The sequence below is a fragment of the Pyrus communis genome, chromosome 5, assembly GCF_041283825.1.
Source record: "Pyrus communis isolate YQ-2024b chromosome 5, ASM4128382v1, whole genome shotgun sequence".
NCBI lineage: Eukaryota > Viridiplantae > Streptophyta > Magnoliopsida > Rosales > Rosaceae > Pyrus > Pyrus communis.
Window position 1 is genome coordinate 28,531,140 of NC_142569.1, and position 20,677 is coordinate 28,551,816.

The 20,677-nt window shown below is 38.1% G+C and overlaps 2 protein-coding genes across 3 annotated transcripts; both read right to left on the reverse strand.

The window, feature by feature from the left end:
- Positions 1–281: 281 nt before the first annotated feature.
- LOC137725416 (bifunctional dihydrofolate reductase-thymidylate synthase) lies at positions 282–5,902 on the reverse strand. Of its 2 annotated transcripts, XM_068464086.2 has the most exons (13): positions 5,000–5,902; positions 3,574–4,070; positions 3,096–3,495; positions 2,953–2,997; positions 2,692–2,757; positions 2,006–2,067; positions 1,849–1,923; positions 1,590–1,755; positions 1,388–1,511; positions 1,158–1,264; positions 963–1,029; positions 740–811; positions 282–647 (listed from the first exon to the last, which is right to left on the reverse strand). In XM_068464086.2, exons 2-12 carry the CDS (start codon positions 4,008–4,010, stop codon positions 774–776), a joined length of 1,587 nt encoding a protein of 528 aa, XP_068320187.2. In that variant the 5' UTR covers positions 4,011–4,070; positions 5,000–5,902; the 3' UTR covers positions 282–647; positions 740–773. The 2 variants fall into 2 exon arrangements, with proteins under 2 accessions (XP_068320187.2, XP_068320186.2); XM_068464085.2 differs by lacking the exon at positions 740–811 and having other exon boundaries at positions 844–1,029.
- A 136-nt stretch (positions 5,903–6,038) lies between these two features.
- Positions 6,039–10,799, reverse strand: LOC137725821 (diaminopimelate decarboxylase 1, chloroplastic). Its single transcript, XM_068464616.2, has 8 exons — positions 10,207–10,799; positions 9,900–10,074; positions 8,772–8,921; positions 8,150–8,311; positions 7,393–7,578; positions 6,815–6,937; positions 6,567–6,656; positions 6,039–6,468 (listed from the first exon to the last, which is right to left on the reverse strand). Exons 1-8 carry the CDS (start codon positions 10,704–10,706, stop codon positions 6,388–6,390), a joined length of 1,467 nt encoding a protein of 488 aa, XP_068320717.2. The 5' UTR covers positions 10,707–10,799; the 3' UTR covers positions 6,039–6,387.
- Between the last annotated feature and the right edge of the window lie 9,878 nt (positions 10,800–20,677).

A 20,677-nucleotide genomic window follows, 5' to 3' on the forward strand; every position in this document is an offset into this window, starting at 1 on the left:
TGGTTTGATTCTCTTTCCTGGAGATATGTAGGCAGCCTTTCCCTGATTCAACCCCCCCCCCCCCTCGTAGGAGATCATGGGCTAGTCCGACTAGATTTTGCTTCCATCCATGGATGTGCGCAAATTTGGTTCCAACAGGACGGAAAAATGGTTAGGATCAAGTTAGGTCAAGAGTTCGTTTTTGTGGTTTCAGTTTTCTTGTAAAGTTGGAAACATATGAAGAAAATGCTGACTTCCAAGCAAATCCCATCCAAGCAAGTAGAGAGCCTAGACATTGCCAATAAGTCAAAATAACTGTTTCTTGCCTATCAAACATAACAAGCCGAAGCTCGAGGAACATAATCCACCACATATACCAAGCCAAGGTAAATCATGTGATCCAACTCCTTTTAATTATAAAAGTACAACATAGTAATTAAGAAAGCAAAGTGATGAGGCTCCATCCAGGTGACAAAGTACCGAAGCATGCTCAAATAAAAAGACAAAAGTATGCTAAATCACCTTAGAACCACCCGAGTCCGAGTGTATGTGGAACTAAAGGATTCCCGATTACGACAAATGCAAAGCTTCAAGTATATCCTACTACCAGTTATTCATCTGTATTGAAACTCTACATCAACATCAACATCAACCATCAAATCCTGCGCCTGAAACACGCAGAAAAGCTTCAGTCTCACATAATGTCTAATTTGAGGAACAAGATAATCAAATTGTACAACTTAAGTTGGTTCAAACTTACAATCCCAACCGCATGCTATGTAAACCCATTTGAATTAGCAAAGGTAATATCGAGGTATAGGCAGGGTTAGACCTGTCAGTGCAAAGAAAGAAAGTGTAACTTGCCTTCAAAACTAACAGCAGCATCGCATAGATAAAAAGACTAGTCTCTGAGCTCTCTACTGAAAATTTGAGAAAGCCCTATACGGCCATTTTCATTTCTATCTTCTGATGAGGATCATAACCTATCAGTTGGAAATCAGCAGCCGCAAAAGAATCTATATTCTTTTTCTCAGGATTGATCTTCAAAATCTGCATTGAAATATAGGTAGGTAGCTGTAAATAAACAAGGTATATAACAGGTAGAAATGCGAGAGAGAAATTAAGTACACTTTCAAAGACCAAAAACAAGATCATGTATGTAACGTTATTAAACTTACTGGAAAAGGCTTGGGCAGTTTTTCAAGCTGCTCCTGCAAAGGCCTGATGTGAGTGCGGTAAACATGAGCATCCCCTAAGACATGAATGAAATCACCAGGAACAAGATCTGCACAAGATAAAAGTCTATTAAGGACTCTGAAGACGCAACATCAGATGTAAGTTCTTAAATCCATCAGGCAGCAATGGAGAAAGAGGTGCCAGCTAAAAGAGTACTATTTAGAATGCATACCACAAACATGAGCAATCATGCATGTCAGAAGAGCATATGATGCTATGTTAAATGGAACGCCAAGGCCGATGTCAGCAGAACGCTGATACATTTGACATGATAACTCTCCATTGGCTACATAGAACTGCAAGGAGAAAGAAGGATGTAGTAAAACAAAAGAGATGTGATAATGAAATAAAAGTTATAACGCCTCAAGATAAACCTGAGCAAACATGTGACAAGGTGGGAGTGCCATCGATTTGAGATCAGAAGGATTCCATGCTGACAGTATAATCCGCCGATCATCGGGATTGTTTTTAATCTTGTCAATAACATCTAGCAACTGATCAAATCCTTGACCAGTGTAGTCAGCATGCATGTCAGTATACCTGTAACATGGAACAGAAATAAGTGAGTTTGAAACTAGACTTCATTACATAAATTAAATATCTAGAAGCTTAACTATACAGAAGTTTACCAACCTGGCACCAAAGTGTCGCCACTGGAATCCATATACTGGTCCCAAGTCGCCCTCTTCCTTGTCAGTTAAACCAACACTGAAGTGGCAGATACAAAAATCACTTAAAACTGCATAATACTTGGAAGTCCTCACACACATTTGGGCAGTCTAATACTTGCCTGTCAAGGTAGTCTCTAGATGCATTCCCATCCCATATGTGAATGCCTTTCTCCTGAAGGACCTGCCAAGTAGTCAAAGACTCAAATATAAGTATTATATATAGATGGAAGAACCTGCTTTCTTGCATCAAACTTCTCCGTGGGATGACGAAATCAATTGCATTTTTGTTGAAAATCTTGCTTTTTACAAACTAAAAAGTTGAGCATGGTCCCATAATCGTGGAAGTGAAAATAAAAATGTAACTTATGAGAACATAATTTAAATGCAAGAAGCTTCAAATGGTCCCTTTCAACTGCTGTAAATTCATAAAATTATAAACAATTTCAAAGCCACAGTCCTGAAAGCATCAAGATAAGTCATCTTTTTGTTTAAATATACTGAGGAGAAACGACAAACACAAATTTCAAAATGCTCGACTTTGTACAGAAATCAACTTTTTATTAAAGGGGGACCCCAAGCCAACAAGGCTCCTCGCTTTGCGAGGACTGGGAACGTCTATCATATGCAGCCTTACCCTTGCTTTCCAAAGAGGCTGTTTCCACAAATCGAACCTGTGACCTTTTGGTCAAATTTTTAATAAGCTAGAAAAATCAATGCGCTATAGTCCGATATGATGTAAAGACAATGAAACAAGGAAAAATATACATAGCATTCAAAAGGAAAAGGTTCAACGAAATCGTAATACCTTGGCATTTGTTGAACCACTGATGAACCACAGAAGTTCTTCAACAACCCCTCGCCAAAATACTTTCTATGGACCCAATTATCACAATGTAAGTCAGTTTGAAAAGGATAGAGAATCAAGTACCTAATAATCTAACCTCATGCTAAGGGAGTAAAATGGAATCTAATAAATTTGAAGCAACACTTGTGTGGAAAAACAAACTTAGTGGCACAGAGTAGGTTGAGAGAAAAACAGAAATCTGAAAAGGGATAATATGCATGCCTTAGTTGTCAGAAGGGGAAAAGTTCTTCGCAGATTAAACCGCATCTGTAGAGATACAAAGTAAATAAGTAAACATCAATTATCCATTTTATTGTTAAATGAAGGATAACAGGACTTTCTCAAAAATCTTAATTTAAGATTACCTGGCAACCGAATTTTGACAAAGTACCAGTCCCTGTCCTGTCATCCTTAGCAGTGCCATCAGAGAGTATTTCTCGAACCAACCTTAGATACATGTGCTCCTCATGTTTCTCAAAAATCATCTTCGGCAGAAAAGAAAAATTCTTCACCTCACACTTAATAGAGTCTGACTTACCATTAGAGTTCAGATCATTGTTTTCACAAAGGGATTCAACTGCAGAATTTCTTACACGAACATAAGTTGTGAAAGAATGACGAATGCCAATTTCAACCTTAGGAAAGGATGAATACCACGGCTGAAATACAGAGGAATCAATTGCAGGGATAAAAGTGTCACATTCAATGTTTGTCTCTATTTCTGTAATGTGAATGGCTTCACAGCCAGGCGCATTGAGAGCTTCCCTGGATACAGAAATTTTAATAAAAAGAAAAGAAAAATAAAGAAACATGGTTTAAACGAAATTAACAACAATGTCACACCTTAATATCTGGCCACCTCCAATGAGAAACACTTTCTCAATAGACAGACAGTAAGGAGAAGCAGCTAACAATTCCAAAGCAGATGCCATGCTTCCGCATATCACAACATTCTCTGCAGTAGCAATATCAAAACTCCCAGAACGAGTCAGAACAACATTAAGGCGGCCAGGTAGAGGTTGATGCTCAGGTAGAATGCTCTCCCATGTTTTTCTACCCATTATAATCGCATTCTTTTTCGCAGGATCTGACGTGGTCACAGTGATGTCCTTAAAGAACTTGAGATCAGACGGCAGTCTCCAAGGCAGTTTCCCATCCTTTCCAATACCCATTTCTCGAGTCGCAGCCACAACAACTTGGTACGTTCTCTGTGGATTGGGTTGGGCATTACCATTTCCATTTGCACTCACCAACAATTCACCAGCCATAGTTGAACCCATAGACCGAAACTGCCTAAAATGAGAGCCGCACAGCCAATTATTCCAGAAGTGCAGTAAACCCTACAAAGTAGCATAAATATGTTACGAATAACAAAATAAAACTAAATACAAAAGTGCAGACACGAGCATATGGCAATTGAACGAGAAAACAACACAGCAAATGAGATCAGAGAAAGTGCATAAGGTAATTGGGTACATTGTACTCGTAATTATCGAATTTCAAACAACTGGGGCATCTACATCAAAACCCACCAAATCCAATATTTCGATTATCTATAAATCAATATATAAACCATTAACAGAAACGTAAGTGTTACAACACAGTTACCGCTGCTACCACCCACTTCGACGTCAATCAGTGCAATTCAGGCGAAGCATTTAGTTAAGATTTTAGTGGATTTAACTAAGTTTTAATGCTATACTGTAAATTAGTTATTTATTAATTAAAATACAAATTAAAAAAAAAATAAATAAATAAACAGAACATTTGCAATTTTAACATATTAATCTGATGGTAAAACTTGCGTGGAAATGTGAAAACAAAATAGAGAAATTATGATCAGAAATGTTCTATTTAGTTTTAATGCTATACTGTAAATTAGTTATTTATTAATTAAAATACAAATTAAAAAAAAAATAAATAAATAAACAGAACATTTGCAATTTTAACATATTAATCTGATGGTAAAACTTGCGTGGAAATGTGAAAACAAAATAGAGAAATTATGATCAGACCCAATCGAATAATTAGTCCAATAAAAACACAAATGCCACTAATTTCTAGCAGTTTAAACCCTATGACGGAAAAAAAATACAGAAAAAATAAGTAAAGCAAACAAAAAAAACATAGAAATCAAGTATAAAATAATAGATCATACAAAAAAACAACAAAATCACACCCAGTTAAATCAAATAAGTAATATAATAAAGATAAAATTAAAAAATAAATAAATGGAATGGATTGGACTGGAATGCGAGAAGCAACTGACCGATCGTAACGCCAAGCGCGAAATCTTGGAGTGGGGGGAGCAGCCAAGAGCAACGGCAATCTAGGGTTTGAGAGCGGAAGGAGCGAGAGAGGGAACTGGAGAAGGCTGAAACCGCTTTCTTCGCTTTCAATCCTTTTCTTTCTTCTTTCTTTTTCTTTTCTCTGGAACTGACAAAAAAGGGCGAAAATGCTGAGTAAGTGGGGGGAGGGGCAAGAAAAAGAGGAAAAGAAAGGAAAACAATTGGAATCAACAGCGATTGAGTGACATGTATAATCCAAATGCAAAAGGCCAGTTGACGCGGAGTTCCGCCAACGACTCTGCTTGCGGAAGGTGGGCGTGCCTACTTAAATGCCCCTGCCCACAATTCCACTATTATGCCAACTAGAACAATATTATCAACATAGTGCTATATTCTAAAGCCCCGTTTTTACGTTTCACATCTTTATTAATTTTTTGCTATTAATTTTGTTGAATTTATTCAATTCTATGTTCAAAAATTGACAAGGTTTATGAGAACTAAAAAGTTATTTTTCAACGTCACTTTTTTTTAGTACATTCAACGTCACTTTTAGCTAAACTAAGAGCAAGTCCAGCCCAATTTAATAATTACTAGGTAATTAAATGAATAGTAATTGTCTGAATGTATTTTCATTACACGAATTGCCAATCAATTGATATTAAAAGGTTATTTTTTTTTCAAATAAAATATAATAAAAGATCATTTTAACTTTAATCTTCGATAAAAAAAATTTAATCAATTTCGTGCGCTAAGCGTTCTGTTCATGTAAGAATTTGATAGGCCATCACACTACCATACCATGACCATAATTGTCAAAGAAGCTCCTCTAAGTTGGCGAGAGTCTATTGGGTAAGAAGTGACATAATAGTGACATTCTTCCTAACTAAGACAAAAGTGAACAGAACAATAAAATTCTGTTATATAAGAATTTACAAGGCAACTGTACCCAAGGAGAGATTTTATCTATTTGCCCCAAAACTCGGGCAACAAGCCATATATTATCTACAAGTCGAGAAAAAATTTTACGAGTGTTATTCCACTTATATAATGATAAATGGCGTATGTGCCTCTGTTTTCAACAAAACTTACCAATACCAATATGTTATCAGTACATTATCGAAAATATTGTTTCAAAATCAATAACGCGTCCATTGTTTATTCGAGCGTAGTCAAAAGAAAATTTCTACCTATATCATACTTAAACAACAACGGCACTGGGTGTTGCGTATCAAATCTTCAACTGAAAACAAGGTGAAATTCTCTTGTAACCTGACCTTGTTTAGACCATGAATTGCTCATCAAAAAACCACCATGAATTAAGGGGAGATTCGGGCCTCTTTAGCTAGCGCTAACTTCCAATCTCTCGCAATCAAAGACCCTCAAAGAATCGCATGTGGTCTTCAAATGTCTCTGCATGACGGATCTTGGCCACTGACCCATCTTCTTGAACCTGAAAACATTGTAAAAACTCTTAGAAACAAGTTACGGGAAAAGAGGATAGATATTGGTGTTACGGCGTAGGGATTGTTTGCAGTAACAATCACATACCCAATATTCTGGAGGACGCATTTTAAGATTGTAAGTTGAAGCCATGCTCATGCAGTAAGCACCTGCGTCGTGAACCACCAGACCAGCTCCCTGAAATGGCAACTTTAGTTCAGCAATCAAGCACCAAAATCCAAAAAGAAAACCTCCAGAACAGAATAACTGAGAACATCATCATTGTTTGATCTCCTAGTTGTACAAGACAACAAATGATTATAGCTCTGACCTTCCAATAAAAAGTTTACAATTACCTTCGGTGGAGTTGGAAGTTCTCTATCCTTCCCTAAAAAATCTGCAGACTCGCAGACAGGGCCCACCACATCGAAAGTCGAAATCTCAGCATCAGGTGGTGTAGGAGCAACTAGTTCTATATGCTGCAAGAAAACTCCCACAAGTCAACTGAGATTTCAAGCCAATAACAAAATGGCAAGTCTTAAAGGAAGGGCATGATTAATTATTACGCGACAGCCAATGATTTGAGTCTAACATTATAGCAAATAAGGAAAGGAGTGTGAGATAAGGCAACTGAAATACACGACATTTTATCAAAGGTAAATCAAGAATGATGCATTCCAAATGGTATAACAGAAGCACGACAAGACACACAGAAACAAAACTGATAACAGTAATTTTTTAGTGAATGAAGCTACTATAAGAAAGTTACTTGCATACATACAAAACACAAAATAAGATCCAAGAATCTACACCATGGATTACATTGAAATTTTTCTTGCACAACGAAAGGATTTCAATTGTTCATCATCTCCAGTTAACACTAATGACTGACATCAAAAGCAAGACTAGCAGTTGACCAAACTCGAAAACTTACTTGATAAGCATCATAGAGACTGGGACGAATAAGTTCGGCCATGCTTCCATCGATCACAATAAAGTTTTTGGTGCCATTTGTTTTGACACCTGTTACTCGGTTGACCAAGCTGCAGGTGTTTGCAATAACTGATCTACCAGGTTCAATGATAAGATTTAGACCTCGTGATAGGACCACGTCACGAACCTACACCCTCAGCATCAACGTTGAATAAATGTTAGTGAACGTTCACATCAATCAAGATAGAAAAAACTTCTGATTCTCTTCAGTAGAATAACCATAAGGGAGCAAGCCCTAGGAAAATCCCTGAAGAAAGTCTTAAGTGTTTCGGGAAAAAATAGTCAATACTAGACCTGGCATATGTGGTATGCTTATTGATTATTTGGGAACAAAAAGCTCGCAGAATGGTATGGGCAACTTAATCCCTTATAGCACTTACATGATCTTCATGAACCAACTCCATAAAGAGGTTATACATTCTTGTAATAAATGTAGAGGCAATGGTCATACATGGACTCAACAATCTAAAGACTCATCCTAAACACATCACATTTAACATCTGTGAGGTCCAAGGGATAGGACAAAGCCAGTAGTCTACACTTGAGATTTCAAGGAGCACCGTAACATGCATGTGCGTACTGCAGCATTAATAACTTCCTTTTTTATAATACTACATTAAGGTGTTATCCCATCACTCATGTAGGCATGAATTGCATACCTAAGATAGAAAACAAGATTCAAAAGAGATCAAACTCACAGTGTTGATTAGATCTCTGGGTTTTGGAAGTAGGGCACCAGAATGATAATAATCTATACCAAGTCCACCGCCGATGTTCAAGTAATCAACTTGAAAACCTTGAGACCGGATTTCATCAATGTACTTAACCATAAGAACAGCAGCATCCCGGAATATATCCACCTGGTAATACAAAAGGGAGGGGGAAGAGAGAGAGAGAGAGAGAGAGAGAGAGAGAGAGAGATACTTAGACTTTGTAATCTGAGAAGTGGGTGTAGTCTGTCACAGAACATTAACAAGAAATCCACATATATTAAAATAGCATAGCAGAAAAAAAAAAAAAACGAAGAATCATAAGTCAATCAGACTGAACAGAAGAAGGCGAAAGAGAAGGGCAGCTTATAATGCCTTCCAACCAACACTTATCAGCTGAATTTGAAATGGACAAATTAAACCTTTATTCACAAAAAGGTTCTTTATTTAAAGCTGTAACTCTGTTATTATGAAGCATAAACCAATTGATTTATGTTTCTTCTTAATGTGTTCTAGAATGACCAGAAACAAACATGGGTTTGAAAAATTTATCCTAGTTGAAAAAATTATATTGATAATATAAAAGTATATGAACAAGTCATCAGCATACCTTGGTAATGGTGGATCCGAGATGACAATGGGCCCCAACAAGTTTTAGCTCATCAGGATGTGCCTTCACAGCATCCAAAAACCATTGCAGCTTCTCATTTCTAATACCAAATTTGGAATTCTTGTTCCCAGTGGCAACGTAAGCATGAACCTATGAAAACAACACATTAAAACAGAACACAAAACAGAACATAAATGAATTAAGATCAATGTAAAGTTCAAATGCTCAGTACAGAGAACTTTACAATAATATTCAAAGGATGTGCCTTTACAAAAATATTCAAACACTAGCCTAAATCTGCAATTGAAGTTGGAGGAACTGGTGAGTCATGGTGGTTTGGGTACAACCTGTCCAGCATGGCCCATACCAAGCATCTGTCTACATTTGTTTCTAAGAAATATAAAAGGGCATCACATTCAAATAAGTGTAACTACCATTGGTAAAATTGAATTCACTTTCTACAACAATAGAAGTGCATATGTGGTGCTCATGGTCTAAATTTTTAGGTTTTTCGTGTCAGTGTCCATTTAACATCATAAACAGTTTTCATTGCCAACGCTACATAGCATGGGTACTGATCCCCTGGTAGTTGGAAAACACTCTTCACAGCCACAGAACTATGTGGGACTAGGGAAAATATCAAACTTGCCATAATGGTTGTCGCATTATTATGAAACTAAACGTATGCAGTCATGGCAAGAACACGGCTGGTTAGCTAAATAATTAAGAACAAAACTTAAAGTACAGATGATATTAATCATTCTATAAAGTTAACATGGAAGAACTATTATGAACTGGGATCAAATATAACACAATAGGAATTCTGATTCTTATCAAATTCCTTGTTAATTATTAAAAAAATTATCTCACCATGAACCATATTATGCATCAAACACATTCTATAACTTGAAATATTCAGGAAACGTGATTCTTAAGTTATGCATCAAGAACCTTCCTAAGTTCTCATTGATATAATTTTAGCTCAAGCGTCACAATATCAAATAATGACTTTCAGTTAAAGATTTATGTCCTAATTTTTCTAAAAAGCATATCAAACATCTCATATTTCTAATTTCCTCACTGCCATGATTCATGAACATTGACACATTGTGGTTAAAGTATGCATACCTGAGGATCTACATCAGGGTTGATCCGAAGTAGAACATTGACCCTCTTGCCAGCAATCCTCGCAGCGGCAACAATATTTTCCAAGTCAAATTCACTATCGATATTGATAAAAACACCTTCTTGGGCCGCCAAAACCAAGTCCTCCAACAATTTTCCATTCCCATTAAAAATGCACCTGCACTCACACAATTGTACAACCATGAATTCAAAATATTCACACAAACAATTATATATATATATATATATATATATATATATATATATATATATATATATATATATATACTGGGTTATGCAGAATTTTTACTTGGTGGGATCGAACCCGGCTCGGAGAGCCAACCGGAGCTCATTCCCACTGACAAGAACAGCACCGCAACCCAATTGCCTCAAATGCTCCAAAATCTTGAAATTGTTATTGGCTTTAATGGCGTATCCGATGACGGAGTTTAACCCCTCCAACGCCTCCTTGTAGGCCTCGACGTTTCGGGTGATCTGAGGCTTGCTGTAGAGGTAGAAAGGGCGTCGCTCAACGGAATCGATGACGTCCTGGACCTTGAGGCCCTCGCAGTAGAGAAACCCATCGGAGGATTTGGAGAAGCAGTGCTTGAACGGCGTAGTTTGGGACAGGGATGTGGATGGGTTTTGGGAGACGACGCCGGCTCGGAGGACAAGGGGTTTTAGGGAGGTGCGGGGTCGGAGGGGTAGAATGGGGTTTTGGAAAAGTGGGTTTCGGGTTAAAGGGTTTTTCAGGGGTTTGGAGAAGGATGATGGGGTATGGAAATGGAGCTGTGCCTGTGCTGCCGCCATTGAAAGCTCAAGGGGAAGGAGAAGCAGAGTGAATGCTGACTGCTAAGAGACCTGCTGTTTTACTGACTGGGAAAACTTTTGAATCGGTGCTTTCGTTTATTTTCTGACGGTTAGATTTTCATACTTTAATCTAACGGGTCAGAATAATTAGGAAAAAAAACTATAAATCTCAGTTTATTATTCTTTCATACATCTGTAGTCTAGCTGGTAAGTTTCCCGTTAACTGATGACGACATGACGTTCACGTAGATAATGACTGAACGTCACGTGTCAATAAAGGTCGCACGTGAATATTAAAATTACAAAAATTAAAAATTAAACATTACAAAATTACAAAAAATCAAAAAAAAAATCAAAAAAAGCTTTCTTCTTCTTCCATGCACACAGGGAAAGATAGAGCTTGGGTTATGTGAAGATTCTGCAGAAGAAGAAGAAAGCTAAACATGGAGCCGGCAACGCTGCATAGAAAAAGGCTTAGAAGCTCCCGCCGATCAACAGCCGCCGCAAAGTCGAATTTCTTCAATGACCTACCCGACGATCTATTTGTCTTCGTCCTCTGCAAGCTCAGCCCCTCCCCTCCCTCACCATCCGATCTCATCAACGTCCTCATCACGTAAGCGCTGTGAACTCGGATTTCTTACTTGATGAATTTATCGGTTTAATTTTTGGAAAATAAAATAAAATATAGGGGAGGCAGGGCAAGCCAGATGGTAGAGCTGGTCGACCTCGAGCAGATGGTAGATTCGGCCCCGCCTGTCACGACGACGCGGAGCCCCTTTCGTTTCAACCCCAGTGGCACCTTCCTGCTATAACCCCAGTTATTCAACCCGAATATGCGTTCATAGGTCGGCTTGTACAGGGTCGTCGCTGACGAATCGAAGTCATACCAGATGTAGTTCAAGATCAGGTCGTTGCCGGAGGCGTAAGAAGGGCGACGGTGGAGGACGGGAAAGGGTGAACCCTACGGTGGCGATAGCAATGCCGACGAGGATGAAAAAGAGGCGCTGCTCTCGGAGAGAAGGGAAGGAGGGTCGGGGATTTGAAGAAGAAGAAAGCTTTTTTTTTTTTTTTTTTTTTTTTTTTTTTTTTGTAATTTTGTAATTTTTTTAATGTTTAATTTTTTTTTTTTTTAATGTCCATGTGGGATCCTTATTGACATGTGGCGCTTAGTCATTGTTCACGTGAGCGTCACATCATCAGTTAACGGGAGATTTAACAGATTAAACGATGTATGAGACTATTCCAAAATTAACACTTTAGGTAGGATTCTAGGACGAAAAAAACTTCATGTATCAAATATTGAAAACCACGAAACTTGAGGGTAATAAACTGAAATTTACCCTAAATTCAAAGGGTTTATGCACCTTCCGAAGGTTCTTGTGTTTTCACAAAAACCCTCAGGTTCTCGACATATCACAAACATCCCATGACATTTTAAAATCATTTCACAAAACCCTTTCCATTAAGGTTTCATTAGTTTTATGTTGACATCAACAAAAAAAAATTAAATGACAAAATTAACCTTGTTTATATTTCAATTAGAAATATGATATTCCAGTTAGGAATATGATACTCCAATTAGAATATGATATTCCACTTGCAGCTCAAACATAATATTTCTCATATTATTCAAGTTAGACTAGCCTAGTGGCTTTGTGTTTTACATGATACAAGAAATTTCTTAAGTATTAAAGAGTTTCCTTGTGTTCCGGTAATGTTTTCTTTGCGTTTCTTGATCATCTTCTTCTTGTTCACAATATTCTTTCCCTCTACGAACGGCCAATTCACTGAGTGCAGCCAACTCTATGTGTCACATCCCGGCCCGGGAAGTGATCACATCCCGGCCCAGGGCGGATCACTTACCGGGCCCGCTCCACTACCGTAGCACGATATTGTTCGCTTTGAGCTTACCATTCCCTCACGGTTTTGTTTTTGGGAACTCACGAGCAACTTCCCAGTGGGTCACCCATCATGGGATTACTCTAGCCCCCTTCTCGCTTAACTTCGGAGTTCCTACGGAACCCGAAGCCAGTGAGCTCCCAAAAGGCCTCGTGCTAAGCAGGGATGGGAATATACATTTGAGGATCACTCCTCTGGGCGATGTGGGATGTCACAATCCACCCCCCTTAGGGGCCCGACGTCCTCGTCGGCACACACAAGACCAGGGTTAGGCTCTGATACCAAATTGTCACATCCCGGCCCGGGGCGGGTCACTTCCCGGGCCCGCTCCACCACCGTAGCACGATATTGTATGCTTTGGGCTTACCATTCCCTCACGATTTTATTTTTGGGAACTCACGAGCAACTTCCCAGTGGGTCACCCATTATATGATTGTTCTAGCCCCCTTCTCGCTTAACTTCGGAGTTCCTACGGAACCCGAAGCCAGTGAGCTCCCAAAAGGCCTCGTGCTAGGTAGGGATGGGAATATACATTTGAGGATCACTCCCCTGGGCGATGTGGGATGTCACACTATGACTGTGAGCTTTAAGCATTAAAACAACATACAATCAAAATAAAACTTAACACTACACTTTTAATAACAATATAAATCTGTACTCTTCAATAATAGAGGGAAGGTTTCCAGAGTATGTTTGCCTCTGATTTACCCTTTTCAACCGTAGTTCTCACTTGTTCCGGACCTCTAGTTGTACCAATTTAACCTTTTTTCTTAAAACTTTTTTAGCAGGTTTGTACGTGAATTTCTGCAACAAATGGTATTTTCTTTAGACACCTTCATCTTTTTATATCTGCATGTCCAAAGTTCATCTGTTGAAATGTTTCACATCTTATTGTCTTGTAGTTTCCGAAAGGTGATGTCCCCGAGTGGGTCTGCGATGCCATGGAGGTTGCTGGAATCGACATTTCTTCCTGCTGCACTCCATTTTCATCATCCCAAGATTAGAAGTTGGAATGTACACCGAACGCAGGTTAGGCTTATACAAATTTTGACACAATTTTGAGGTTGACATTGAATAAAGGTCATCCCTTTGTAATGGCTCGTGTTGCACGGGTTCTTCGGTGGTGTCATGAGCACAATATATTTGTGTTCTGGAATTGTTCATCGTGTCTGGCTCATATTCATCAACAACATTATAATCGTACTCATCTTCCACAATCATGTTGTGAAGAATGATGCACGTCATCATGATAGATCGAAGCAACTCTAAATCAAAAATTCTGGCAGCACCCCTGACAATCGCCCAACGAGCTTAGAGGATACCAAAACAACATTCCACATCCTTCCTACACCCCTCTTGATAGCTTGCAAAGTGTTTTTCCTTTACACTTCACGGACGTGGCACTGCTTTGACAAATGATGACCACCTTGGGTAAATGTCGTCTGCTAGGTAGTATGGCCTGTGGTACTTATGTCCGTTAACCCAATATGTGACTCTTGGTGCTTTTCCTTGCAGGACATCGTTGAACATTGCGGATTGGGTAAGGACATTGAGGTCATTTTGAGCTCTTGGAACATCGAAAAAAATGTGCCAAATCTATGTATCAAATGATGCCACCGCCTCCAAGATGATACTTTTTACTCATTTTCTGTCCTCATAAGCACCTTGACATGCACTTGGATAGTTTTTTCAAGTCCAGTTCATACAGTCAATGCTTCCAATCATCCTAGGAAAACCTCACATCTCGCCTTTCTTCAGAAGCCTTTGCAAGTACATCTCAGTAGGTCTCTGGAGGTATTTTGTGGGGTAGATAGATTCGATTGCGGAGCAAAACCTCATCAGGGACTCAAGAATGGTTGATTTCTCCATCCTCGCTATCTCATCCACTTGGTCTGCATATGCTCCATGTACAAGCATCTGCAAGGCAGTAGTAATTTTTTGCTCAAGAATGAGACCTATACCAAAAACATCCTTTTTTTGCACAAAGTAAGAATCATGGTTGCAAACAGCAATCATGATTTTGTTGAACAAATGTCGTTCCATTCTAAAACAACGTCTAAAGTACGTATCAGGGAATGCACTGTTACAGAAAAAATAATTGTCCAAGAGATCTGCACCTTATCGTTGTCTCCTTCTATCAATGTTTGCGGAACAACTAGGCCTGGAGATCTGAGCCACAGCTTGGATGACTCGACGGGAATGTGAGGCTCTTTAACTTCTTGCTTCGTCATCTCTCATTCTTTGCTCCTCATCCTCTTCCTCTTCCATCTCATTTTCGCCAGCCTGGAGATTGAACATTTCTTCCCCTGGCTTAAACAATTCTTTCTCTTGCTCATCGATTTCCCACAACATCCCTGAAGAAGACATTGTAAGAAGGAAGCAGAAACTATGAATAATGATAGAGATTTTGATTTGGTGTGATATTTCTTAAGATGGATGGTCGGCTATATGGAGGAAAAAGAAAGGATTAGGTTATAGATAATGTCACATGGCATGCCGTCATTTGTTAAAAATTTGATCGAAATCTATCCTTAAAGATTGTAAACAGATTGCGACACGTGGCGCGACGTGATTGGTTAAAAATCTTATCGGAAATCTATCCTCAACGATTCTGAAAAGGTAATGACTCGTGATACGACGGCATTGGATAAAAATCTTACCGAAATCTATCACCAAAAATTGTCTTTTCGGATAATGACACGTGGCGCAACGAGAACAATTAAAAATCTTATCCAAAATTACAAATCAAATTATTTTGTATTATTTTATAAAATAAAAAATTCTAATATTTTATTGCCTATTACCATGACTATTTAATTTAGGGGTGGAGATGCAAAAGACAGTTAATGTTAATTAAAAATAGTTACTGTTCACTAGAGGGATTCAATAGTAAGTTGCCCTAGGAGGCCTTTGATACGCTGGAGTTGCTCTAACAAGACCTTTGTCTAGGGCCTAAAATTGAGAGGGGAACCAAATTTTTTTACACATATATTATATATAGGTATGGAAAAAAAATAAAAATAATTGAAAACTTTGAGAATCGTTGAGGATAGATTTTTGATAAGATTGACTTTTTAATAAAGAGTAAAATAAATAGTATCATGATTGATTTTTTAATGTAAAAATATGATTTTTCATTAAAATAAACATTACGCAAGTTTTTAGTTAAAATTTCAAAAAAAAATTTGACACTCTACGCCTTCTGTTCGTCAATTTCGTCTTCAACGACTCCTAAATTCTTCAGCCTTCAATACGCCTTCCAACTTCCAACGACCAAGTTTCAAGCCTTAATTAATTAAAGGGATTATGATTCATGAATCGGTTCTTTCAAGGAGCAACGACTATATATTGCAAAACCCACAAGGGGCCGCAACCCAGAATTTCGAAGCAATTTCCCAAATTCCCAACTGCCTTCGACTATTCGTCCTCGCAAATTTTTCGTGTCGCAGGCTCTCAGTCTCTCTCAGTCACAGACCGGCAGTACCGGAGGCTGCACACTGACGCAGTTTTCCAGTCGACTATCAGCACGCTTCCAGTCTACCAGTCGTCTCCACTTCTGATTCTTTGTAAATCAGTCCACGGCCCCAGAAGGGCCAATTCTGAGTTCACCCAAATTTGTTCAATCCTTTTTTTATTCAATTTTTTTTAACTTAATTTTAATTTTTACAAATCAGTTTTAATTTTGTATTCACAAATTACTTAATCAATTTTAATTTCATATCAGGTCCCAAAAACATAAATGTGTCGTGGCGATTAGGTAAATTTAATAATATATGTTGAAATTTCAATTCATTTTTTTATAATATATGTTTGAATGATCTGTTAGTATCTTTATAATATATAACATATGTAGGAATGATAATTTGAAATTGAAAATTATTGAAGCCATATCATTTAGGAAATAACTTTACGGTAATAAAGGAAAATTATTAAAGCTACACTTCAAAAAATGCAAGAAGATGATTTCTTAAAAGTGGAAATTTCAAAGAGTTTTGCTTGGTGTGGTTGTATATGATTTTGTTTTTGATCGTCGAGTTTAGGTACTATGTCTGTGACAGCCCGTCCCAGGAATATTACAACGTACGTGTGAAAAGACAAAATTGCCCCTAGTTCGATTTCATTACGTTTATTGGTTGTTTTTTAGTTTGGTTGGCATGTTGTAGGCCACACACACCTTCCCACACACCACAACCTTTCCTCCTGTTTCCTGCACACTGTCCCGAGTCCCCATTCCCTTCCCATTTCCTTTGAAACGTACGGACACACCCACACATGCATCAAACCTTCACAGATTGTGGAATCCAAGCACATATTCGAGCTCGTGAGGCTTGTAGGAGTCCAACCATACCTTTTTCAGGTAAGAACACCATCGTTTTCACGACGAATCCACGATGTCCGTTTTCGAGTACTGTTCATACACACGTGATTTCTCACGTTTTAGGGAATTTCAAGCTTGTAGGTAGCTTGGTGAGGTCCCTAGGAGGCTTGGGGTGGTTCGTTTGAAGGATTTGGATGCCGGGATCACTAGTTTCGAAGTTGGCCGGAGTTGGGTTGATTTTACAGGTGAGATTTCGTGGTTTTTAGCCCTTGAAAGTGGTATGATTGTGTTCCTCTCGTTGCAAGCTTCATTTTGGTACCAATTTTGTGAAATTTGGTTGAAAAACGAAGAAGATATCAAAGTTTGAAATTTTCCCGATTTTCCGGCGCTGGCGACGGCGTCGGAGGCTCGCCGGAGAAGACGACGGAATATTCCTGACGCCGTTGACAGAATCTGTTAAATCTGACGGAATATTCCCTATGGCGTCAGTTGACGCCGTCAGCGTGCCAGGCACGTGCCTGCGCGTGGCCGGCGCGTGGGGGCGCGTGCGGCGGTGAAAAATCATTTTAAAAATATGGGGATGTTCCTGAGGTTGAGTAGATCACGTTGGTGTATTCATACACCCTATTTGAGCATTGTATGAGAAGTTATTTCAAAAGGTTGGTTATGTGCTTTAAAATTAACGTTTTTGTAGTTGTTTCGCATATAGGTGATACCTATCCCGAGGACGAGTGTGGTCACTTGAGGTAGGGGGGCTACGACCCTTCCACATACTAGTGAGTGGGCTTTTGGTTTTCCGTATATACCTATATACTTATATTTTCCCAGAAATTGATTTGAATTGTCATTTGCCATATGCCATGCATTAGATTATTGTTAGTTATGCATCATTGGTTGCATTATTAGTTGTATATATATACATATGCATATTGGGTGCTGCGGACGCACAGGTAAGTGCCAGATAAGTGTTATTCATGTTTACATTTAGTGGCGATTTAAGATGCTTAGAGAGCTCATAACTTGCACCCCCGGTGTTAGTGCTCCCGCCCAGTGTAGGGCACAGTCCTTCACGTGATGTTCACCTCCCGCACCACACGCTCAGCTTGGATCCAAGTTAGGTGCACAGTCCTGTCGTACAGACCACATTAGGTGGTTCCAACTCGTAGGTGACCCGCGACTATTCGCACAGCCTTCACGTGATCGTAGCACTAGAGCGTTTATATGTATTACACTCAGGCCTGTCGTACAGACCACTTTAGGTGGTTCCGACTCGTGGGCAGGTTTAGTTATTGAGATTGAGACTTGAGCTCTAGATTCAGCCGTACAGGTCACGTTAGGTGACTCCGGCTGCCAGACTATATGATATTGTTATGATTTTCACCTGAGCACTTGCATTTCATATTGAGATTTGGCATGGCATATCCTGGTGCATGATTCGTATATACATATATATGTACATATGTCTATTTTCTGGGAAGTATACAGGTTTTACGGCGAGGGGTTAGAACGTATTTACTAAATGGTTTTCGAAAAGCTTTGTTTTTGCCCACTCGCGCTTTTGTTTTGCGCCCCTCCAGGTTCTAGTTGTCCAGCAGGTTTGGTGGTTTCCCAGAGGGCTTTCCCGGCATTTCTGAAAGACGATCACCAGCGTAGGGTCACCTTCGGGTGTACTGTTGTCGCATCATTTTTCTTTTGGACTGCTTTAGGCTTATTGCTCTGAACTTGTGTCTCACTTATGCTAGCACTTATTTCTATCACCTTATGTATGCTAGTTTTTAGTTATTCGTACTATTTATATTACTATTTTATTAGCTTCCGCACTGTGCACATGGTTACTTCACCTCCGTGTGACGGCCATCACTCCCTGATCTCGATCGGGGTGTGTCAATGTCCCTTATGTTTATTTCAAGTAATATAATATAGGCGTGAGGGCCTAGCCCCTACCAGCTTCGACTGGGTTCTAGCTCTATCTAAATATTTTTTTTTAATATATGGTTGCTATTGAAAAAGGGCACATTTTGACCGATCACCCTGGGCACCAAAAAACTCAGGACCGGCCCTGACGTCACTGTCATCCACTACTACAATATTAGCTTTAGGTGTCGGATGATGATGGCAGTTTAATAAGCCATTATGTCGGATAAAAGATATCCAATACATCATTTAGTTAGTGTTGGATAACAACGAAATCCTGTCGGTTATATCCGACATAAATTCCTGGCGGATATTTAGTGTCGGATGCAACCGCCATAAAATTATTATAACCGCCAATATTTTTGAATTTAAAAAAAAATATTTTTAACATATTTTGCCGGTTTTTAAGTTAATGGTGGCGGTTAAAACCGACAGAAATTGACTATTTTATTATTTTAGTTTCTAGCGGTTATTATTTTAGTATTCTGGCGGTTATAACCGATAGAAATTGACTATTTTTATTATTTTAAAGTGTTATATTGATTAAAAATAAGTAAATAAACACATAGTTTAAATATTATTTTTTTTCACTCATGGTCCTGTCGGATATAATCGACACGAACAAAGCAAAATTTTGGACGGTCACCAGAATATTATGCTCACGGAATAATTTTTTATTTTTTGTTATAATATGAGCACTCGTCTTCGCACATAACACTTCAAAAGCACATTCACCAGTTTCAAGATTAGAAACTACTAGTTTGAAAATGATACAAATAAATGGATGAGATCTGCTATTTTACCAAATCTTGTGTCACTTGAATGAGATCAGCCATGTTCATATAAATGAAAGAGATGAGAAATTGATTGATGAAGTTAACTAATATTAATTCAAAAAGACTAAGAAAATGTCAGAACATGAGCTAGCTAGTGATTAAATTCTTATTAATAGTAATAGGAAAGCAGGTTTTGAGTAGGTTTTACGTATGCGATCTCAGAGTGTGTACAAACAAGTTTAACGGTTAGATCATTGAAAAAAGTTTTCATAATATATGTATCGCGTCAAAACGATAGATTAAATAAACAATTAAGAGTTAATGTTATACTTCCATTAAGTATAAAATAAGATTTTGTGGTATCCACTAGTGTAAATAATTTAAATTGAAGATTAAATTTGTTCATTGCATTCTTATATGGTTGAGGAGTGTAGTCATTAAAATCGGAACTAAAATAACCGTTAAATTGTGATTTTTCGTTTATAACCGTCGAAAACTTTTGTTCCGTTACGTAATTTCTGAATGTTTGTTTTTTACGACTTTTTACGTATGCAATTTCGGAGTGTGTACAGATAAGTTTGACGGTTGGATTGTTGAAAAATGTTTCATATAATGCATATTGTGCAAAACAGTAAATTAAACAAACACTTAGAGTTAATATTATACTTCCATTAAGTATAAAATAAGATTGGTATCCACTAGTGTAAATATTTTAAATTGAAGATCGAATTTATTCAATGCATTCTTATAGGGTCGAGGAGTGTAGTTGTAAAAAATCATCAAAATTGGAGGTAAAATAACCGTTAAGTTGCGATTTTTCATTTATAATTGTCGAAAACTTTTGTTCTATTACCTAATCTTTGAATGTTTGTTTTTTTGTGATTTTTTTATGTATGCGATCTCAGAGTGTGTACAAACAAGTTTGATGGATAGATCATTGAAAAAAGTTTCATCGAATGTGTATTGAGTCAAAACGGTAGATTAAATAAACACTTAAAGAGTTAATGTTATACTTCTATAAGTATAAAATAAGATTTTGTGGTATCCTCTAGTGTAAATATTTT

Bases quoted from the DNA above. Each gene is read 5' to 3' on its own strand.
- LOC137725821 (XM_068464616.2), bottom strand. From the start codon at position 10,706: ATGGCGGCAGCACAGGCACAGCTCCATTTCCATACCCCATCATCCTTC. The intron at 6,657-6,814 runs GTAATTGTAAAC...TTGCCATTTCAG, and splicing joins AACTTCCAACTCCACCGAAG to GGAGCTGGTCTGGTGGTTCA. The intron at 6,469-6,566 runs GTATGTGATTGT...CAATGTTTTCAG, and splicing joins TGCGTCCTCCAGAATATTGG to GTTCAAGAAGATGGGTCAGT.
- LOC137725416 (XM_068464085.2), bottom strand. From the start codon at position 4,010: ATGGGTTCAACTATGGCTGGTGAATTGTTGGTGAGTGCAAATGGAAAT. The intron at 1,512-1,589 runs GTTTATCTTGAG...TTCTCCTTGCAG, and splicing joins CTTGTCACATGTTTGCTCAG to TTCTATGTAGCCAATGGAGA. The intron at 1,265-1,387 runs GTATGCATTCTA...TATCTTGTGCAG, and splicing joins CATGATTGCTCATGTTTGTG to ATCTTGTTCCTGGTGATTTC.